Source organism: Chelonus insularis, unplaced genomic scaffold, assembly GCF_013357705.1.
Source record: "Chelonus insularis isolate UGA/USDA-ARS -01 unplaced genomic scaffold, ASM1335770v1 contig_121_pilon, whole genome shotgun sequence".
NCBI classification, from domain to species: domain Eukaryota; kingdom Metazoa; phylum Arthropoda; class Insecta; order Hymenoptera; family Braconidae; genus Chelonus; species Chelonus insularis.
The window spans coordinates 72,858-87,951 of NW_023276363.1; the positions used below are offsets into that span (position 1 = coordinate 72,858).

Below are 15,094 nucleotides of genomic sequence, written 5' to 3' on the forward strand. Positions count from 1 at the left end.
AAATATATAAATATCAAGTTTATATTTCTCCTTTTTACTGTGTTGTTTATGTATTTATTGTCATGATTTTAATATCAATGTGATAATTAAGGTCTCATATTTTGCAATATCCAGTCAGTATATTTTGAAATTTTGGTATAAATTCCAGGCCATCCTTGCATACCACATGGTGAAGGTCCAAATGATACTACACCAACAGTAGTCCATCTCTTGAAACCATCTCTCGTGCTTTCTACAGCCATCAATGGACCCCCAGAGTCTCCTCTACATGAATCTTTTCCTCGTTGACCTCCAGCACAAAGTTGAGAATCACCAAGAAACACAGAAGCACTTCCATATCGTTCTAGACACGCTTGTCGATCAGAAATAGGAAGGGCAAGTTTTAATTTAACATCAGAATCACTTCGACTCTCAGTTTTGCCCCATCCAGCTACCCATACTCGTTGAGGGACATTTTCATCGTTGGGCAAACAAATGGGTTTAATAAAGTCTGTGAAGGAAACATCTTGACTAAGTCGTAATAAAGCAATGTCATTTTTCTGATCTCTTGATGTTGGATTGTAATCTTCATGAGCAATTTGTTCCTCCACACCAACAGCTATTGGTGGTGGAGCACAAACTTGAGAACCTCGACCATCACTAATACAATCATTGTCTGTTGAGGTGTCATATTCACCCAATCGAACACTTACTAAACGCCAGGTTTTAGGAAGATCTTTGCCTTTGATACAATGAGCGGCAGTTAAAACATATCTATGACTAATTAATACTCCACCGCATGCAGTAGATCTTCCATTTGCTGTAAAAATAATTGCAATAATTATTAATGATGAGTTAATTATTATCTATGAAGTGAGTAATTATTTGAATATTTTTATTCTTAATATATTTTTAATGATTTTCTAATTAACAACTTACGTTTTTGATATTCTAGTAGAGCCATCCATGGAAACTCATCAAGATCAGCTCGCTCTCCACCAACGATTCGAAGAGAAAGATCTCTACCACATACTTCAGGAAGCAAATTACTTCTAGAGTTAATATTTGTTTCTTGATTGTTCCATTCAGTGGGTTCAGTAGGGGTTGCAGGTGTTGGATCAATCGATGTTTGTACACAACATACTTTAGGATCTCGACCTTCAAAACCACATTGAGCTTCTCTAAGTTTGTCAAAAACTAATCTGGTCAATGGCTGTGTTTGAAGAAGTTGTAGCATTGGTGGACATTGACGAATATTTATACATTCACCAACTTCATTATTTCTTGTCCAGCACCTTTCAACATACCTTTCCTCTGGAAATAATTATGAATCATACCGTTATCAAAGTGTGGGGATTTCACAACTAATGAAGGCTTTTATGTGGTTTGTGATGACAGTGAAAATATCCAAGTAAAGTTATTTTTAAAAGTATGCTCTAGAATATGTAAAGTGTTAATGGTGAGTTTAATATGTAAATACTTTTCATGGGTTTTTTTAGCCATTACTAAAGTTGTTTGACCTTGCCATCAATCTTCCGCTTAGACAAATCCATCATGAAAGGTTTTGAAATTGCATGACGTGATGGTTGTTTATCTCTCTTCTTACTATTTGTTGATCTTATTCTCTTGCTTTTGGATAATTCAAATGTAATTATCGCGTAATAACAAAGATCGTTAAAATTGATTATACAAGTTCATAACAGAGAATAAATTAATGCATGGTATACAGTGCAAAATTTTTACATAAGTCTCAAATAAATTCTATCTAATTTAGAAATAGCAATAGTGTAGCTAATATTGCAAATGAGAATTGAATGATGTTAAATTTAATGAACTATTTTGAATGGACTTTGACATGTACATATTATATAAAATTGATGATAAAATTAGTAGTAAATGAATTACTAGGAATTAAAAATTGTTTGATGAAAAGTTGATAATTCTGATTGGATCATTAAATTTATCAATAATTAATTCAGGAAGATAAATACTTACGAGCATTGACATAATTAAAAGGAAAGAAAACTTGTGAAAAACAAAACGTGGTGAAACAAAACAATTGTTTAAACATTTTCATTATAAATAATAAACGATTAATTAATATTGAATAAACAATATCTCATTAAATCTTATAGTGATAATGCCAAAACGTTTCATGCAGATACGAGAATCGACTGACAGTGGACAAAGTAATCAGAGATGGGAGAACTTGAACCAGGGTCAACTAGTCTCCCACTTCTTTACGGTGATGAGAAGTTTACAAATTAATTATCTGAGGATTCCCCGTACGTATTTTAGATTTAACGAATATTTTTTTTTGCGTTTTATCCATTAATGATTGAAGTACATTAATTATAAATGCTAATTTTTAATTGTTTTTTTTATTAGTATTATTGTTTATCTTTCATCCGGGTTGTTAGATTTAACATGAATTTTTCGATGTTATTCGAATATATTTATGAAACACAGTTGTAAAAATAATCGTATTGTTTATAATAACATCATAAAAATGATTTATAAACTAAATTTTAGTATTATGTATTTAACTTAACAAACAATCAAGAATTGTATTACTGCAAATTTACTTTGTTATTTTTATATTCATTTAATTATTAATTAATTCCAAGAACAAAGATCTAGTATTGATCCTTAAAAAAAATTTGATGTACAAAAATATTTTTTGTTTAGCATTTCTCTATTTACTATTAAATATTATAATAACTAATTACTATTACAAAAAATTACTATTGTCGTGAACTTTAAAATATTCAAAAATACTCGGTAATTTTCGGCAGCCCTCGGTTCACCGTAAAGAGAAAGGAGATTTCTCTTTGCTCCTAAATTCCAGGAGGCGGCAGCATCTACTAGACAATGGTGTTCCAATTTTTAGTGTTGCAGATAGTCAGATAGCGCCACATGTCATTAAAAGTTGTTGATAGTTTGCCAAAAATTCATGAGTTATCGCCACTGTGTTGTTCAGACGGATTAGTATTTCTAAGAATTTTGTAAAAAACAATAAACATAAGGATCAGACTTGTACAAAGGTTTTTTTTCTCTGGCTTGCCGATAATGTCTGTTGTCGGGTTCATGCCCGTCTGATTTGATTTTCATGCTTGTCGTACTGCTTCAAGTAAGTTTTAACAAAAGAATTACCTATAGTATAGAACACTGCTTGATAAGTAAACGAATTATAACATTATTTTCCATGTACACTCCGTTTTGGAGGTCGTTGTCGTATTTTAGTGGTTATGTTCAACATTTTAACAAAATGAGAGTGAAATCTTGATATAAATTTTACTAACAGGATTAATTCTATCTTTTATCTTCCTCATAAATATTTTTTATTATTTCTTTATTTTATTTTGTCAAAATTGTACGATAATTCAATTACGATAGTATCGTGTGAACAATAATTTTATAATATTAGATAGATAAGATTTGTAGTTTAATGTGATTTCATATTTTCATTGTAAGTTTTTATTCATTTATTTACTAATAACTGTTTGTTTTAAACGACATATATTCATTTGATACTAATGACATTCATGATTATCAATAACAACTACTATTATAATTATTGTGCTCGTTTAATTTTTTTTATTCATTTTGTTTATTAATTCATTTTTTTTTCTCTCATTAAAATGAATAGAACAATGACGGAAGGGAGTGTGAGCAGGCCAAAGCGAATGGGAACGAGATTTTTCAAAAACCCTCCTCAACCACACATGTGTATTCAAGATTTTTTAAGGGTATGAAAGATATTTATTAATCCATCTTAAACAGAGTTAAGAAACAATAGAATATTTATGAAATATAATTTAAATTTTCCAGGGTTCAGTCCATCCATGTTATATTAATGTTCTATCATGGGATAAAATAGGAATGGCATCGTGTCCTTTCGAAAGATTGCCTCTTTATGGAGGTATGAAAATAAATCCACCAAGGACCGAATCACCTGAAGTGACTGTATTTTTTGTAATGGCGAATCCTGAAATATTACGACAAAACGGAAAAAATGCAACAGATCCGAAGGTAAGACTAAATAAACTTTACATTTAACAATCGATGAATAATATTTTTCAAGTGTGATATTAATCTTTTTTGCTCTAGGAACAATCGATTTTAATAGAACTTCTTCTTGACTTCATTGAAGCCATGAATAAAGGGATCGTGTTTATGAGACATTATAAAATCTTAAATGATAGAGATATCACAGGAGAGCTGAAAGAAATATGGATGGCAGTACAGAGTGATCGAGCTAAACTTCAAAATGGCACATCTGCTGAAGAAGTTAAAAGACCCGTTCCTCAATATCCTCAATATCAAGACCAAAGTCAGGATCATCAAAAACAGCAACAAAAGAAACAACAGCAGCAGCAACACCAACACCAACAACAGCAATATCGATCATTACAAAATCAATCTCATCAACATCTCATTCAACAAATGCAGCATCCAAGTGATGATAAACAATTATCACAACCACCCCAATATCAATCGAATTATATGATGCCAAGTCGCGGGTCGGCGATGGAATCATCTGAGAGTTATGATTTGGCTTACATTCGACCACCACAAAACACACTAATTCCACAAAGTGACCATATGTATGAATCTAGGTCTGTAGCGAATCATTATAATGTCAATGTTAACAAAGTACGAGATCGAATTGTTCCCAATGTAATAGCAAATCCTCCAACACCACCGCAGCCATCTGTACCATATCCAGCACCTCAATATCAGTATCCACAACTGCCACGTCAAATAGGAGCTTATAATAATCCAAATATTCATCCGAATCCAGGATTACCTTTCGAAATTTTTACTCCACCAGGTGCTCCACTTGTAATTAATCCAGCGCTGGCTCCTAATCTACAGATTCATTACGACCCTTATTTTTATCCAATAGGACTTCATGATAAAAGAGTTCATCAAAAAGTTCATAGAATGCCACAGCCGCAACAACCACAAATTCAACTCGTTCATGCTTCACCCGTTTCGCCTTATGAAGAGATGAAGAAGAGGATATTTAGACCTCAAGCTAATACACCTCCAAAAAATACATCACATAAACGTCAAGCAGCATCGCCTACTCATCCAGCTCCTCATAATAAAGAAAGTGTTGGAAAGTCTAAGAGTCCAGTAAAAGTATTGCAAAGAGATAATTCCGTGTCAGAGCATGAGAATGCTGCTGGAACAATGACTGATAAAATTTCAGATGAGACTTTTAATGATACTGTAAATGAAAACAGCAATGTTCAAGTTACAGATTTAGATGAAGATGAACCTCATGCTGCCTCTGGTGATATAAAAATAACAAAGACTTCTGACGATAATTTGACAGCATCATTTATGGACAATCAAGTGAATTCAAAACAATGCAAAACGAAAATTATGGTTCTAAAGAAAAATAAGCCGTTCGATGATATCAATTTAATTAAACATAATGGCCGAAAAAAAAATGGTGTAAAATCAGAAACTGAACAACAAGATAATGATGCGGATAACAGAACGAATGAAGGTAAAGTTGAAGATGAGAAATTGAATCAAAGTCCTGAATCAGAGCAGAATGGTTACATTGATGAACTTACTGATAAGCAAGTAGAAAGTGACGATAAAATTTCGAACGGTATGAATACAATTATGGATAATAACATAAAGTTAAATGCTAGTACATCTGAAGATATACTCGTTAAACAATCTAATAAAATTAATGGACAGCCGAATAATTTCGGTAAGGACAAAGAAATTTTTGAAATGTACGCGATACAGCGGAAATCCGAAGTGAAATCAACGCCAGATGAACTGACAAATGATATGGCACAAATATCGATTAATGATTGCACGGAAACAAATGAAATTGGCGCCGTACCTTCGTGATAGTCTAGGTTTAAGAGTAAATAGAATTGTTATCGACCAACAACAATTCTTTTAACGATGTATATAGATAGTTTTACATTATTAAAAAAAAAGTTATCATGGAAATAGGAGCAAACAAAATCAAATGAAAAATGTAAATGATTAATTTCGTATTGATTTACTGATGTTGCTCTTCCATTAAATCAAATGTTAAAATGTCGGTGGTTCATAAAAAAAAGAGAAAGTTTAGATAAGAAAATCGCAATGCTAATTTTTGAATGTAAAATAAATTGGTTTTACTAATGATTTTGATAGCGTACAGCCAGGCTGTGAAAAGTAAAAAACTCTGGTGCAGAGGATTTTCCATTTATATTAAAAATGAAATCCTCAATAAACTATAGCTAATGATTAATAGTAAGGAATTCAGTAACAATCAGGATCAAACCAACCAAGGAATGTACGTATAGAATAGAATGACTTTAATCTGAAAATAATTTGATTCATCCGGGATTTTATTCGTATTTGATCTTAAAAAAGTTCATAAAGTGGACTTGAAGCGCAGCTTAACATTTTAAAATATAATACAGCTGAGGGACACATTCAGAGAAAATATTCAAGGTATTCTGGCATGACTTTTGTAAGCAATTGGAAATGAGATGCCCTCAACAATTATCCTATCTTCAAGGTAATCGCTGTGCAAAATGGAATTTAAAAAAAAACTGCCTGAATCATAGCTTTTACAATGTTTATAGCATTCAAATTTTTTGCAAATAGCTTTATAGAAAAGTCTGATATCTTCCGAGGTGTTCGAAACGTTGTTCAATATGGCTTAAAATGTTTTAATTGATATATATTTTTTAGTTAACTAAAAAAGCAAAATAAATTTACTTTATTTCAACTTTACACGATATCAGAATAATATTTCTAGAAACAAAATAATCATCACTGGTTTATAAGTTTCGTTGATTAATTGTAAATTAATGATCATACAAGAGTGTTCCGTGGCATTGCTCGACACCCTTGCCAAAAAATGAATGAAATGGTCCTTTTCGAATATATAGTTTAACATAAACGTATGGTTACTCAGTATTGATGTTATTTTATAATAATTATTATAAGTGATACTGTGGTTTATTATCATAAATATATTATTACAACAATCAACTATGAAAAATTGTAAACTATTATACAATAATATACGTTCATTTTTTGGAAAACTATTTGTGACTTTTTATACTTTGCTGATTAAAAATAATAATAATAATAATAATGAATTATTATTGAAAAAAAACCGTAGTAGATAATGAATTTAATATGATAACTAAATTATTAATAGTTATAATATACATTTATATAAGCCGATGCCTCTCTATTATGTACTCTCACCCACTCTTAACTTTCACCTTTGCTATCGTCAACTATACAAAAATATTCTGGAGCAGTCAGGTTTTAGTAGTAACAATTTGATATATAGTAAATAGGAGCAAAAGCTTTCCCTCAGTTTGACTTTCGCCATTATAATAAAAGTTTAATACTTTGTTATTATTTTTCTTCAACATCTAGTGACAAAATAGTGTTCTCTCTTTGCCGGAAATCAATCACCATCACAGAAAAATCTGCCATTACAATGAATTGTTGTGTCATCTGCAATAATAAATCTTGATGAATAATTTAACTAGGAAGTACAGTGCAATATTTTTCTTTCTCAGCACTCTCAAGATGTAATGACCAAGTGGAAATCATGTCGTTGACCAATTGACACTTTTTCTTGTACTTCATTAGCTATAAGTGAAACGCTTAACACTTCTCGTCACAGTACAATTCATTGTAAAATAAATCCTAAGTGTTAATTAGTTTTCTTTCACTACAGATACAATTTCTAGTGCTATCGTTGATTTTTACCAGTCAAAATCCGTTTAGTTTATACTAGACTGAGGTGAAAGACTGGATTCGCGAGAATGTGATTGAAAAAAAGAAATAAGACTCAAAGGAGTGTAAGGAAGGGAGCTCGACCTTTCTCTAGAGATGTGGCTGGCCGACATAACGTATTTCTTACCCTTCCAGCTTGCCTGCAGGTGAGAAGAGAGAGAATATCAGAAGCTGAAGACTGACTAGGTAAGTCAATAAGAGACAAAATTTATTCATTCTTGCAATCAACTACACTATCTAACCGTTTCTATTGTCTTCTTCTTTCTCTTGCAATTTTCTTCTTCAGCGTACCGTGAATTCTCGGTTGAGAGCTCTTTTATATTTTCCCAACTGACAGTTGTGAGGTCAATCCGTATCAAACAAACACTCGTTAAGTTTCTGGTGTTTTTTTTCGAAGAATCAAACTGCGATTATTTATGCAGTCTTCTGGAAAATATTTGCTGTCGACAAACCTTTTAAAGTATTGCTCAGCTTCGTAAATCTGCAATAGCCATGGATGATATAAGTAAGATTATTTTTTATCTTTATATATTATTTATATTTTTTATTTCAGTGATTTTATTTAATATATTTAATAAATAAAAAAGAAAAGTATCTAGTGAAAAAGATTTTTAATAATTTTATTAAAAGAATTTAAAAAATTTTATTTTTAATTCATGATTTTATACTTATCATTTTGATCATCAAAGGAATACCCACCAATAAATTTAATAGCTTCGACTCACTTTCTATGATTTTCATAGTTGGGTAATCCCATTGATTTTTGAAAATAATTTCTCAGAAATATTTTTTATTTTTTATTAGGAGCCATTACAATTTAACTCAAAAAATTTTTTCCATTTTAAGACGATGATACAGACTTTTAAAGTCGCATGTACACTCCTCTTCTATGGAATTCGACTAGTACACATTAATTATTTGCTTAATACTAACATCAAGTTAAATTAAAAAATATTTTTGACATTTTATATTAGCATGTAACGACAATATTCATATTAAAACTTGATTTCTTCAACTTTATAATATTGGAAAAACCTATGTATTCGACATCTCTGGTCAGCTTCTAACGAAAGTACCGGTATCAACACTTAATGGCCTCGACTTACTTTCTATAATGTTATAGTTGAGTTAATTTATCTTCAATGATCACCCACCGTTCTATTTTTTTTCTAATTCTGAATAAATCAATAATAAATACTAACATGTTATTTGCCCGGTTACTTTTCAATTCTAGAATATAATTACAACAAATACATACTTAAAGTTAACAAATTTCCTTTCATTTAAAGAAAAAAAGTCATGATAGAAAATTGGAAGTGTAGGCTGTTCAAAATTCCTTTCTCATACAAAAATTCGATGTAACACCATGTAAACGTGCAGGCATTGGAACAACTTGTAATGTTGATGATGAAAGTGTACATATAAGATTATCACTTATTTGGTCATTCATAGGTCGTACCATCCACAGATGTAGATTAAATGTATCTTGTAGAATACTAAAGTTCTGATTTATCACATAACATGACTGTTATATTGATCAGCATGATGCTTCTGATCTCCAATAATCATCTGCTACATAAACTCGCATCAATTTCTATTAAAAAAGAATTGATAAAAAATTGAGTTATTGAAGTAATTGAACTATTAAGAATGTTATTTATGTTGATAAAATATTTTAATCAGTATATTTCCAACAATAAAAATAATAGATAATTAGTTGAACCACAAGCTTTCAAATCATACCTAGAATCATTACCAGAATAATAGAATATGAAAATTATATAGTAAACAGAAATAATTGGAAATTCAATATTTATAGTTATTAAGAAGAATGTTTTGAAATCATTTGATTAAAGTACACAACAACAGGATATAAGTTGGAAAATTAATTAAAATATCAAAAATTACAATGAATTACATTGGAACAATAATAAAAATACCTTTTCAAACAATTCAGTCAAATTTATAGTTATTGATTATTAATGGAAGTAAAAATAGATGCTTACTTTATCAACAATGCTGTTTAATGAACAATAAAATTATTTTCTAGAAAATGATCCAGTTGAACAGAAATTTCGGATGCTTCTGGAAGAAGGTGCAAAAATACCAGCTGACGCAGACGATCCAATGATAACATTACCAGAATATTATGACCCAATAAAATTTCGAACTGGTCAAGATGTCTTCAGGAATAATTTTTTTACGATGATGGTAGCTAAATTATCAGGACTACTTATTTTATTAGCAGTACCTTCAGTCCTTGCAATTTTAAAATTCACCAAACAAAGTGGTACTCCTTGCACAGCTTTCCGAAGATACGCATCAACGATACTTCACACGTGTATTTGGTATAAAAATCCTGCAGATGAAACCAGTGAGTAAGTATAAAGAGCAGATCATAAAATAAAGAGAAGTGAATTTAAAAAGTTTGCTTACTTAATGATAATACTCAAAAAACTCATCACGTCATGTTTTATTGCTATTTAACACACAGCCATTTCCTCAAGACGGTTTTTTTTTTGCAACACAGAGCTAGAAATATCTTATATGTAGACTAAATGAATTTCGACAGTTCATTGACATCATTTCGTACGTCAGAGTTTAGACGTCTCGATTAGATTATAAATCTTTCTGATCATCTGTTTATTTTTAAAACTTAAAAATCAAATGCTGAACAAATATTATTAATAAACTTATGGCTCATCATCGAATGGCTTTTATTATAATAAAGTTACAATGAGAAAAAGCTTCCAACAGTGTGGTGGCCTTGGATTGTTCTAAGAAAATCTTCCAATCTGCAACATATAAATAATAAGAATCATTAAATCAATAATCATAATAAATTATTTCTTATAATAATGATAATAATAATAATTACGGATTGCAGATTCTTCACATCCTTGAAGAATGTTCGAAGAAAGCATTGTGTGGCCTCCAGACGCAGTTATGAAGCTGGAATAAGTCGAATCTCTCAACTGGACATGGCACTCACTCAATTTGGATTTATTGGATTTACTCTTTTAAGTGGAAAGAAATTGGGAGTTGTTACCACAGATGAAGAGCTTGAAGGTCTTCTTCATTTTTGGAGAGTTATAGGTCGATTACTAGGAACCGAAGAAAAGTAATAATTTATTAAATAGTCTTTAATTAATATAATTGTTATTAAGGAAAAACTAAATGGTTAAAATTATTTTTAGATATAATCTTTGTAATGGAAGTCTCAATGAATGTAGAGATCTTTGCAGACGACTATTAGAAGATGTTTTGGTGCCTCATCTTGCCAACAAAAGAAAAGATTTCGAAGAAATGAGTACTGTTCTTCTTGAAGGCTTATGGCCTATACATCCATTTATAGGTAGAAAAGCTTTTAAACTTTTCACATATAATTTGATTTCGTCAACTGTGACTAATAACAATCATAGTTTGGAAATTGATGATAAGTCACTGCCTTTTGCAAGTCGATTGCTATTACATTTCCACACTTTTATTCATGATTATTTATTAAATATTTCTTATTGGTGGTCAAGTATTTTTAGATATCTTTTAAATTGCTCTATGGCTTTAAATGTTTATCTTACAGAGCATTGTCCGTTTTTAGCTTATTGGCTTTGGGGTAAAAAACAGTCATTGTATAATATTTACAAATATAATTTTGATGAGAAAAAGTCATAATTTAAAAATAAAAGTATTGAATTATTCTGAAATAATTGTTGAATTCAGAATTAGTGTGATCTGTAGATATTTGTGAAATTTTTTACTTTGTATATAAAAGCAACTAAATTTATTTTGTGAAAATTATAGGTAAGAAAAAATTTGTATGTTTAGGCAATCTTGAGTGTACATAATAATTTTATTGTTGAAATGAATCGTACTTAATTGAAGTATAAATAATGACAAGCACTAGAAAAATTGCAATTAATTTGAGAAAATTGACTAAGGGCTCTTATTTTCTTAATATTCCTTTAAATTTATTATTATCTATTTTTATGATATTAAAATTATTTATTGTATTAAAATTTTACTCCAGAACGAACTGGAAAATCTATTTGATTGTGATAAATTTTTTAATAAATCTAAAAATCTGCCAAGAAAAATATAAAAGAAAATGTATTTTACGATATAAATTTGATAATAAAAAATTAAATGTGATGATTAGAGATATTTAATAAATTCATTATGAAGAAACATTTTTTTATTCAAATTATAGATCATAAGTATGAAAAGTCATTTTTTTTTTAATCGATAACGAAATAATAGGAATATAATAAATACTGAATCATTTTATTACACATCATAAGCTATTACAAATATTTAATGCAATACTCAAGTTTATTTCAATGGAAAAAATTAATGTAAAGAAAATGTATATTTATAAAAACAACAGAATATGGCTTTAGGTGAGTGACCTTTGAAAAAACAATTCCATGTCGTTTCTAATGCAATAATTGATTTCTTGAGCAATGAATACTTATTAAGAGCTACTTTATTAAAGTTAACGGAAAGTTTTTATCCAAAATAAACTATTGATATTCAATTTATTAGAAGTCTAAAAGAAAACTAACTTATGATGTCAAGATGAGAAAACAACAAAATCTGACTTATTTTTTAAATCTCTAAAGGTCTAATAAACGCGTAAATAAATGATTATTCTTTAAATTGTACGTTTATTAGCACAATTACTTTTGCCTTCATACTCTACTTATTCCACTTTCATCTTACCAAACCTTGTCTCATAACCTAATAATTTTGTCGACTTTAGATTCTTAATAATTCTATTGTTCTCTATGCAAAAGATCGAAATAATTATTTAATTGTACTAATTGTCGGAATACTATCTTATTACAACAGATGCATTTTTAAGCGAGGGGACAGTTAATCAATGGCCCATTTTAAAACTGAGTTTAATTACAACTACAAAATGTGATCTAATTGCCCCAGCTACTTATTCTCGATTATTATTTCATTCTTATTCACATCTTACATCATCTAGTAATAACCAACTAAACTGAAATAATTACTTCCATGACAGAAACTTTACTGTGAAATGACTAGCAAGATCTATAAGTCAAATTGTGGCTTTTAGAAAAATATATATTACATTTGAAGCGTCTTGAATTTCATTGCATCATTGAAAGTTTCGAAAACTATTATATTGATGTGGGAAAAAATTTCACTATTGTGATTGTTGATCTTTTGATTCAATGATAATTGATATAAACATAACTTGGAGATGGATTCAACCTTTAGTCCCTTCAACTTCATCAATAAATTCTGCGGTTCCTTTTTTTGACTTGAATGAAATTGAAGTATATAAATAGCATTTCATTTATTATAATTGAAGCAATTGAATATATTTTTTCAACTTAATCAACTTCAAATTTATAATCAACCGGATTTTCCTATTGAAGAAAAAAAAACTTGAAATAGTAACATTTACTTGATCTTTTATAAGACTCGAACAATTTTCAGAGTCATTAAATGCTTTCCATCAATTTACCATTCATAAATAAAAAGAAAGTTATAAAAAGTCTCACATACTTACGTGCATTATTCCAATAATGATTGCTTGACTTAAGATAAAATTTTGTCTGATCTCCAACATCGCCAGCATATGACAGGTATCAAAATATTATTTTTATATCGTTTTATCTGCAAAAAATAATTCAACAATAAAGATTTTCATTTATGATAATTTCTGTAGACACAGATGGCAAGGAAACAAGTAAGAAAAACAGATGTTGAAAATATTCAGTTGTTGCAGTGTCAAGGCTACTGAACTCGTTGTGTCCACAATGGAAAAATGTCTGCAATCAATGTCAAAGAATATGTTCTGTTATAATTAGTTATATTATTCTGCGAACTGTTTTCATGTTTCATACAATTGAACGAACGTATTTTACTCGTGAACGATCAAACTCGGTTCACTGTTTGGATGATCATGATATCAATACCTAAAATTACTTTTAACAGTGTCGTTAATAAGAATGAATGTTTCATCGAAAATAGTTTGAACAATCACGACACTTTGTATCTTTATTTGTCACGAGTTTCATTTAAAAGCTTCGACTAATTGAACATGCAATTATCAATGCTCACAAACAATAGAAATACTTTTTTTAGTTTTGTTATATTATGTGTCAGTGATAAATTGTGTCACCCAAAGAATCTGATGGAAATATTCTAGGAGAAAATTCAAGAAATGCAACTATTTGACATAACGCCAGAAAAAATGAGGTTTTTACATACGTAGGCTTTAAAATGTCTGCTGTTAATGGAAAATTTACTGATTGATTTAATGATAATTGGACAGACACTATTTTAAATGAAATAAAGGAGGTTATAAATATAAATGTAATGATAGCGCCTGAGTGGGATTTAGGAAATACCCTGGCGACAATGACGTGCCATTTGTAAACAATGTAGAATACATAAACACTAGAATCCAGAACTTAAAATATATAAAAATAATTTTGTTAACAAACGCAGCATAGCTACAAGTATTTATCAACAAAATTATATAATATTTGTATGTACAAAAACTTAATAGCAATTTTATCATAATTGTATGTTATCTTACTTTAATTTTAGTGTTGTTAATGTGAACCAACAAATGTCTAAGAAAAAATAAATGCATCCAGACATCCTTGAAAGTTCCTAGTAATGGCTGAAATAGAGTGAGACATCTTGCAGGATAATCGTCATAAAATTGTATTCACAGGATCACGTGCAAAATGGATGAACTCGAGTGCTTATGTTGAACATTGCGTGCGTACGAAACAATCAAGCTGTCTCTGGAGTAATTGGTCTGAAATAAAAAAGAAAAGTATTATTAATGTTTCTTTTTAAAAAAAAAAAAGCCAATTGTGAAAGAAAGTTGTTTTTTTGTAAATTTGGTTATTACAGCATACAAATGTTACCCTTGAGGTAGATCAAGTATTTTGAAGTCAAGGAGAAAATGAATTCATTCTACAAATATTTCAATTAACCTGATGGATACGAAGATATTCAATAATAATAATCCAACATTTTGTAGTTTATTTTATCTTAAGATCAATTTTTCATCATTTTCCATTAGATGCAAGCAATATTGAGATGTGAAAATCGTTATTGAGTGATTCAATGCGTATCTGCAGTCAGTTCAATGATATTTCATCAATTTTCTTAATACTGTAAACCTACAAGTTAATTATTGCAAAATGAGTGTAATTACAAAGAGAAAAACAGCAGATTAAAGGTGACTGATATTGTGATATGAGGGCGAACGTCAAGACTGTATTGCTATTTTGTTGCAGGTATGTGTTCAACGATTCGAAGTGGGGGTTCGACG

General features: G+C 29.7%; 3 protein-coding genes and 1 long non-coding RNA gene across 9 annotated transcripts; 2 read left to right on the forward strand and 2 right to left on the reverse strand.

Moving 5' to 3' along the window:
- Window positions 1-30: 30 nt before the first annotated feature.
- Window positions 31-2,174, reverse strand: LOC118066624 (CLIP domain-containing serine protease 2-like). The gene is made up of 3 exons (XM_035082790.1): window positions 1,975-2,174; window positions 919-1,293; window positions 31-799 (listed from the first exon to the last, which is right to left on the reverse strand). The coding sequence occupies exons 1-3, from the start codon at window positions 2,054-2,056 to the stop codon at window positions 87-89; spliced, it is 1,170 nt and encodes a 389-aa protein (XP_034938681.1). The 5' UTR covers window positions 2,057-2,174; the 3' UTR covers window positions 31-86.
- A 660-nt stretch (window positions 2,175-2,834) lies between these two features.
- On the forward strand, window positions 2,835-7,058 carry LOC118066617 (putative uncharacterized protein DDB_G0291608). Of its 2 annotated transcripts, none has more exons than XM_035082748.1 (4): window positions 2,835-3,109; window positions 3,629-3,728; window positions 3,811-4,011; window positions 4,090-7,058. In XM_035082748.1, the coding sequence occupies exons 2-4, from the start codon at window positions 3,633-3,635 to the stop codon at window positions 5,857-5,859; spliced, it is 2,067 nt and encodes a 688-aa protein (XP_034938639.1). In that variant the 5' UTR covers window positions 2,835-3,109; window positions 3,629-3,632; the 3' UTR covers window positions 5,860-7,058. The 2 variants fall into 2 exon arrangements, with proteins under 2 accessions (XP_034938639.1, XP_034938648.1); XM_035082757.1 differs by lacking the exon at window positions 2,835-3,109 and adding an exon at window positions 3,157-3,448.
- A 167-nt stretch (window positions 7,059-7,225) lies between these two features.
- Window positions 7,226-11,847, forward strand: LOC118066625 (uncharacterized). 2 transcript variants are annotated; one of them, XM_035082806.1, is made up of 5 exons: window positions 7,228-7,953; window positions 8,054-8,272; window positions 9,818-10,145; window positions 10,655-10,888; window positions 10,965-11,847. In XM_035082806.1, the coding sequence occupies exons 2-5, from the start codon at window positions 8,260-8,262 to the stop codon at window positions 11,437-11,439; spliced, it is 1,050 nt and encodes a 349-aa protein (XP_034938697.1). In that variant the 5' UTR covers window positions 7,228-7,953; window positions 8,054-8,259; the 3' UTR covers window positions 11,440-11,847. The 2 variants fall into 2 exon arrangements, with proteins under 2 accessions (XP_034938705.1, XP_034938697.1); XM_035082814.1 differs by lacking the exon at window positions 8,054-8,272 and having other exon boundaries at window positions 7,226-7,953.
- LOC118066656 (uncharacterized) lies at window positions 8,584-15,091 on the reverse strand. Of its 4 annotated transcripts, XR_004690285.1 has the most exons (7): window positions 14,754-15,091; window positions 14,345-14,572; window positions 13,310-13,416; window positions 10,646-10,871; window positions 10,204-10,562; window positions 9,774-10,126; window positions 8,584-9,361 (listed from the first exon to the last, which is right to left on the reverse strand). It is a non-coding gene; the product is annotated as an uncharacterized lncRNA (long non-coding RNA). The 4 variants fall into 4 exon arrangements; XR_004690282.1 differs by lacking the exons at window positions 8,584-9,361; window positions 9,774-10,126; window positions 10,204-10,562; window positions 10,646-10,871 and adding an exon at window positions 13,057-13,166; XR_004690284.1 differs by lacking the exons at window positions 8,584-9,361; window positions 9,774-10,126; window positions 10,204-10,562; window positions 10,646-10,871 and adding an exon at window positions 13,057-13,166 and having other exon boundaries at window positions 14,685-15,091.
- Window positions 15,092-15,094: the final 3 nt, after the last annotated feature.

Excerpts from the sequence above, each read along its gene's own strand:
- LOC118066624 (XM_035082790.1), bottom strand. The coding sequence starts at position 2,056 with ATGAAAATGTTTAAACAATTGTTTTGTTTCACCACGTTTTGTTTTTCA. Across the intron at positions 1,294-1,974 it reads TTTTAATTATGTCAATGCTC|AGGAAAGGTATGTTGAAAGG; the intron begins GTAAGTATTTAT and ends AATTATTTCCAG. Across the intron at positions 800-918 it reads TCTACTAGAATATCAAAAAC|CAAATGGAAGATCTACTGCA; the intron begins GTAAGTTGTTAA and ends TTATTTTTACAG.
- LOC118066617 (XM_035082748.1), top strand. The coding sequence starts at position 3,633 with ATGACGGAAGGGAGTGTGAGCAGGCCAAAGCGAATGGGAACGAGATTT. Across the intron at positions 3,729-3,810 it reads GTATTCAAGATTTTTTAAGG|GGTTCAGTCCATCCATGTTA; the intron begins GTATGAAAGATA and ends TAAATTTTCCAG. Across the intron at positions 4,012-4,089 it reads AAAATGCAACAGATCCGAAG|GAACAATCGATTTTAATAGA; the intron begins GTAAGACTAAAT and ends TTTTTGCTCTAG.
- LOC118066625 (XM_035082806.1), top strand. Across the intron at positions 10,146-10,654 it reads CCTGCAGATGAAACCAGTGA|ATTCTTCACATCCTTGAAGA; the intron begins GTAAGTATAAAG and ends TACGGATTGCAG. Across the intron at positions 10,889-10,964 it reads TTACTAGGAACCGAAGAAAA|ATATAATCTTTGTAATGGAA; the intron begins GTAATAATTTAT and ends AATTATTTTTAG.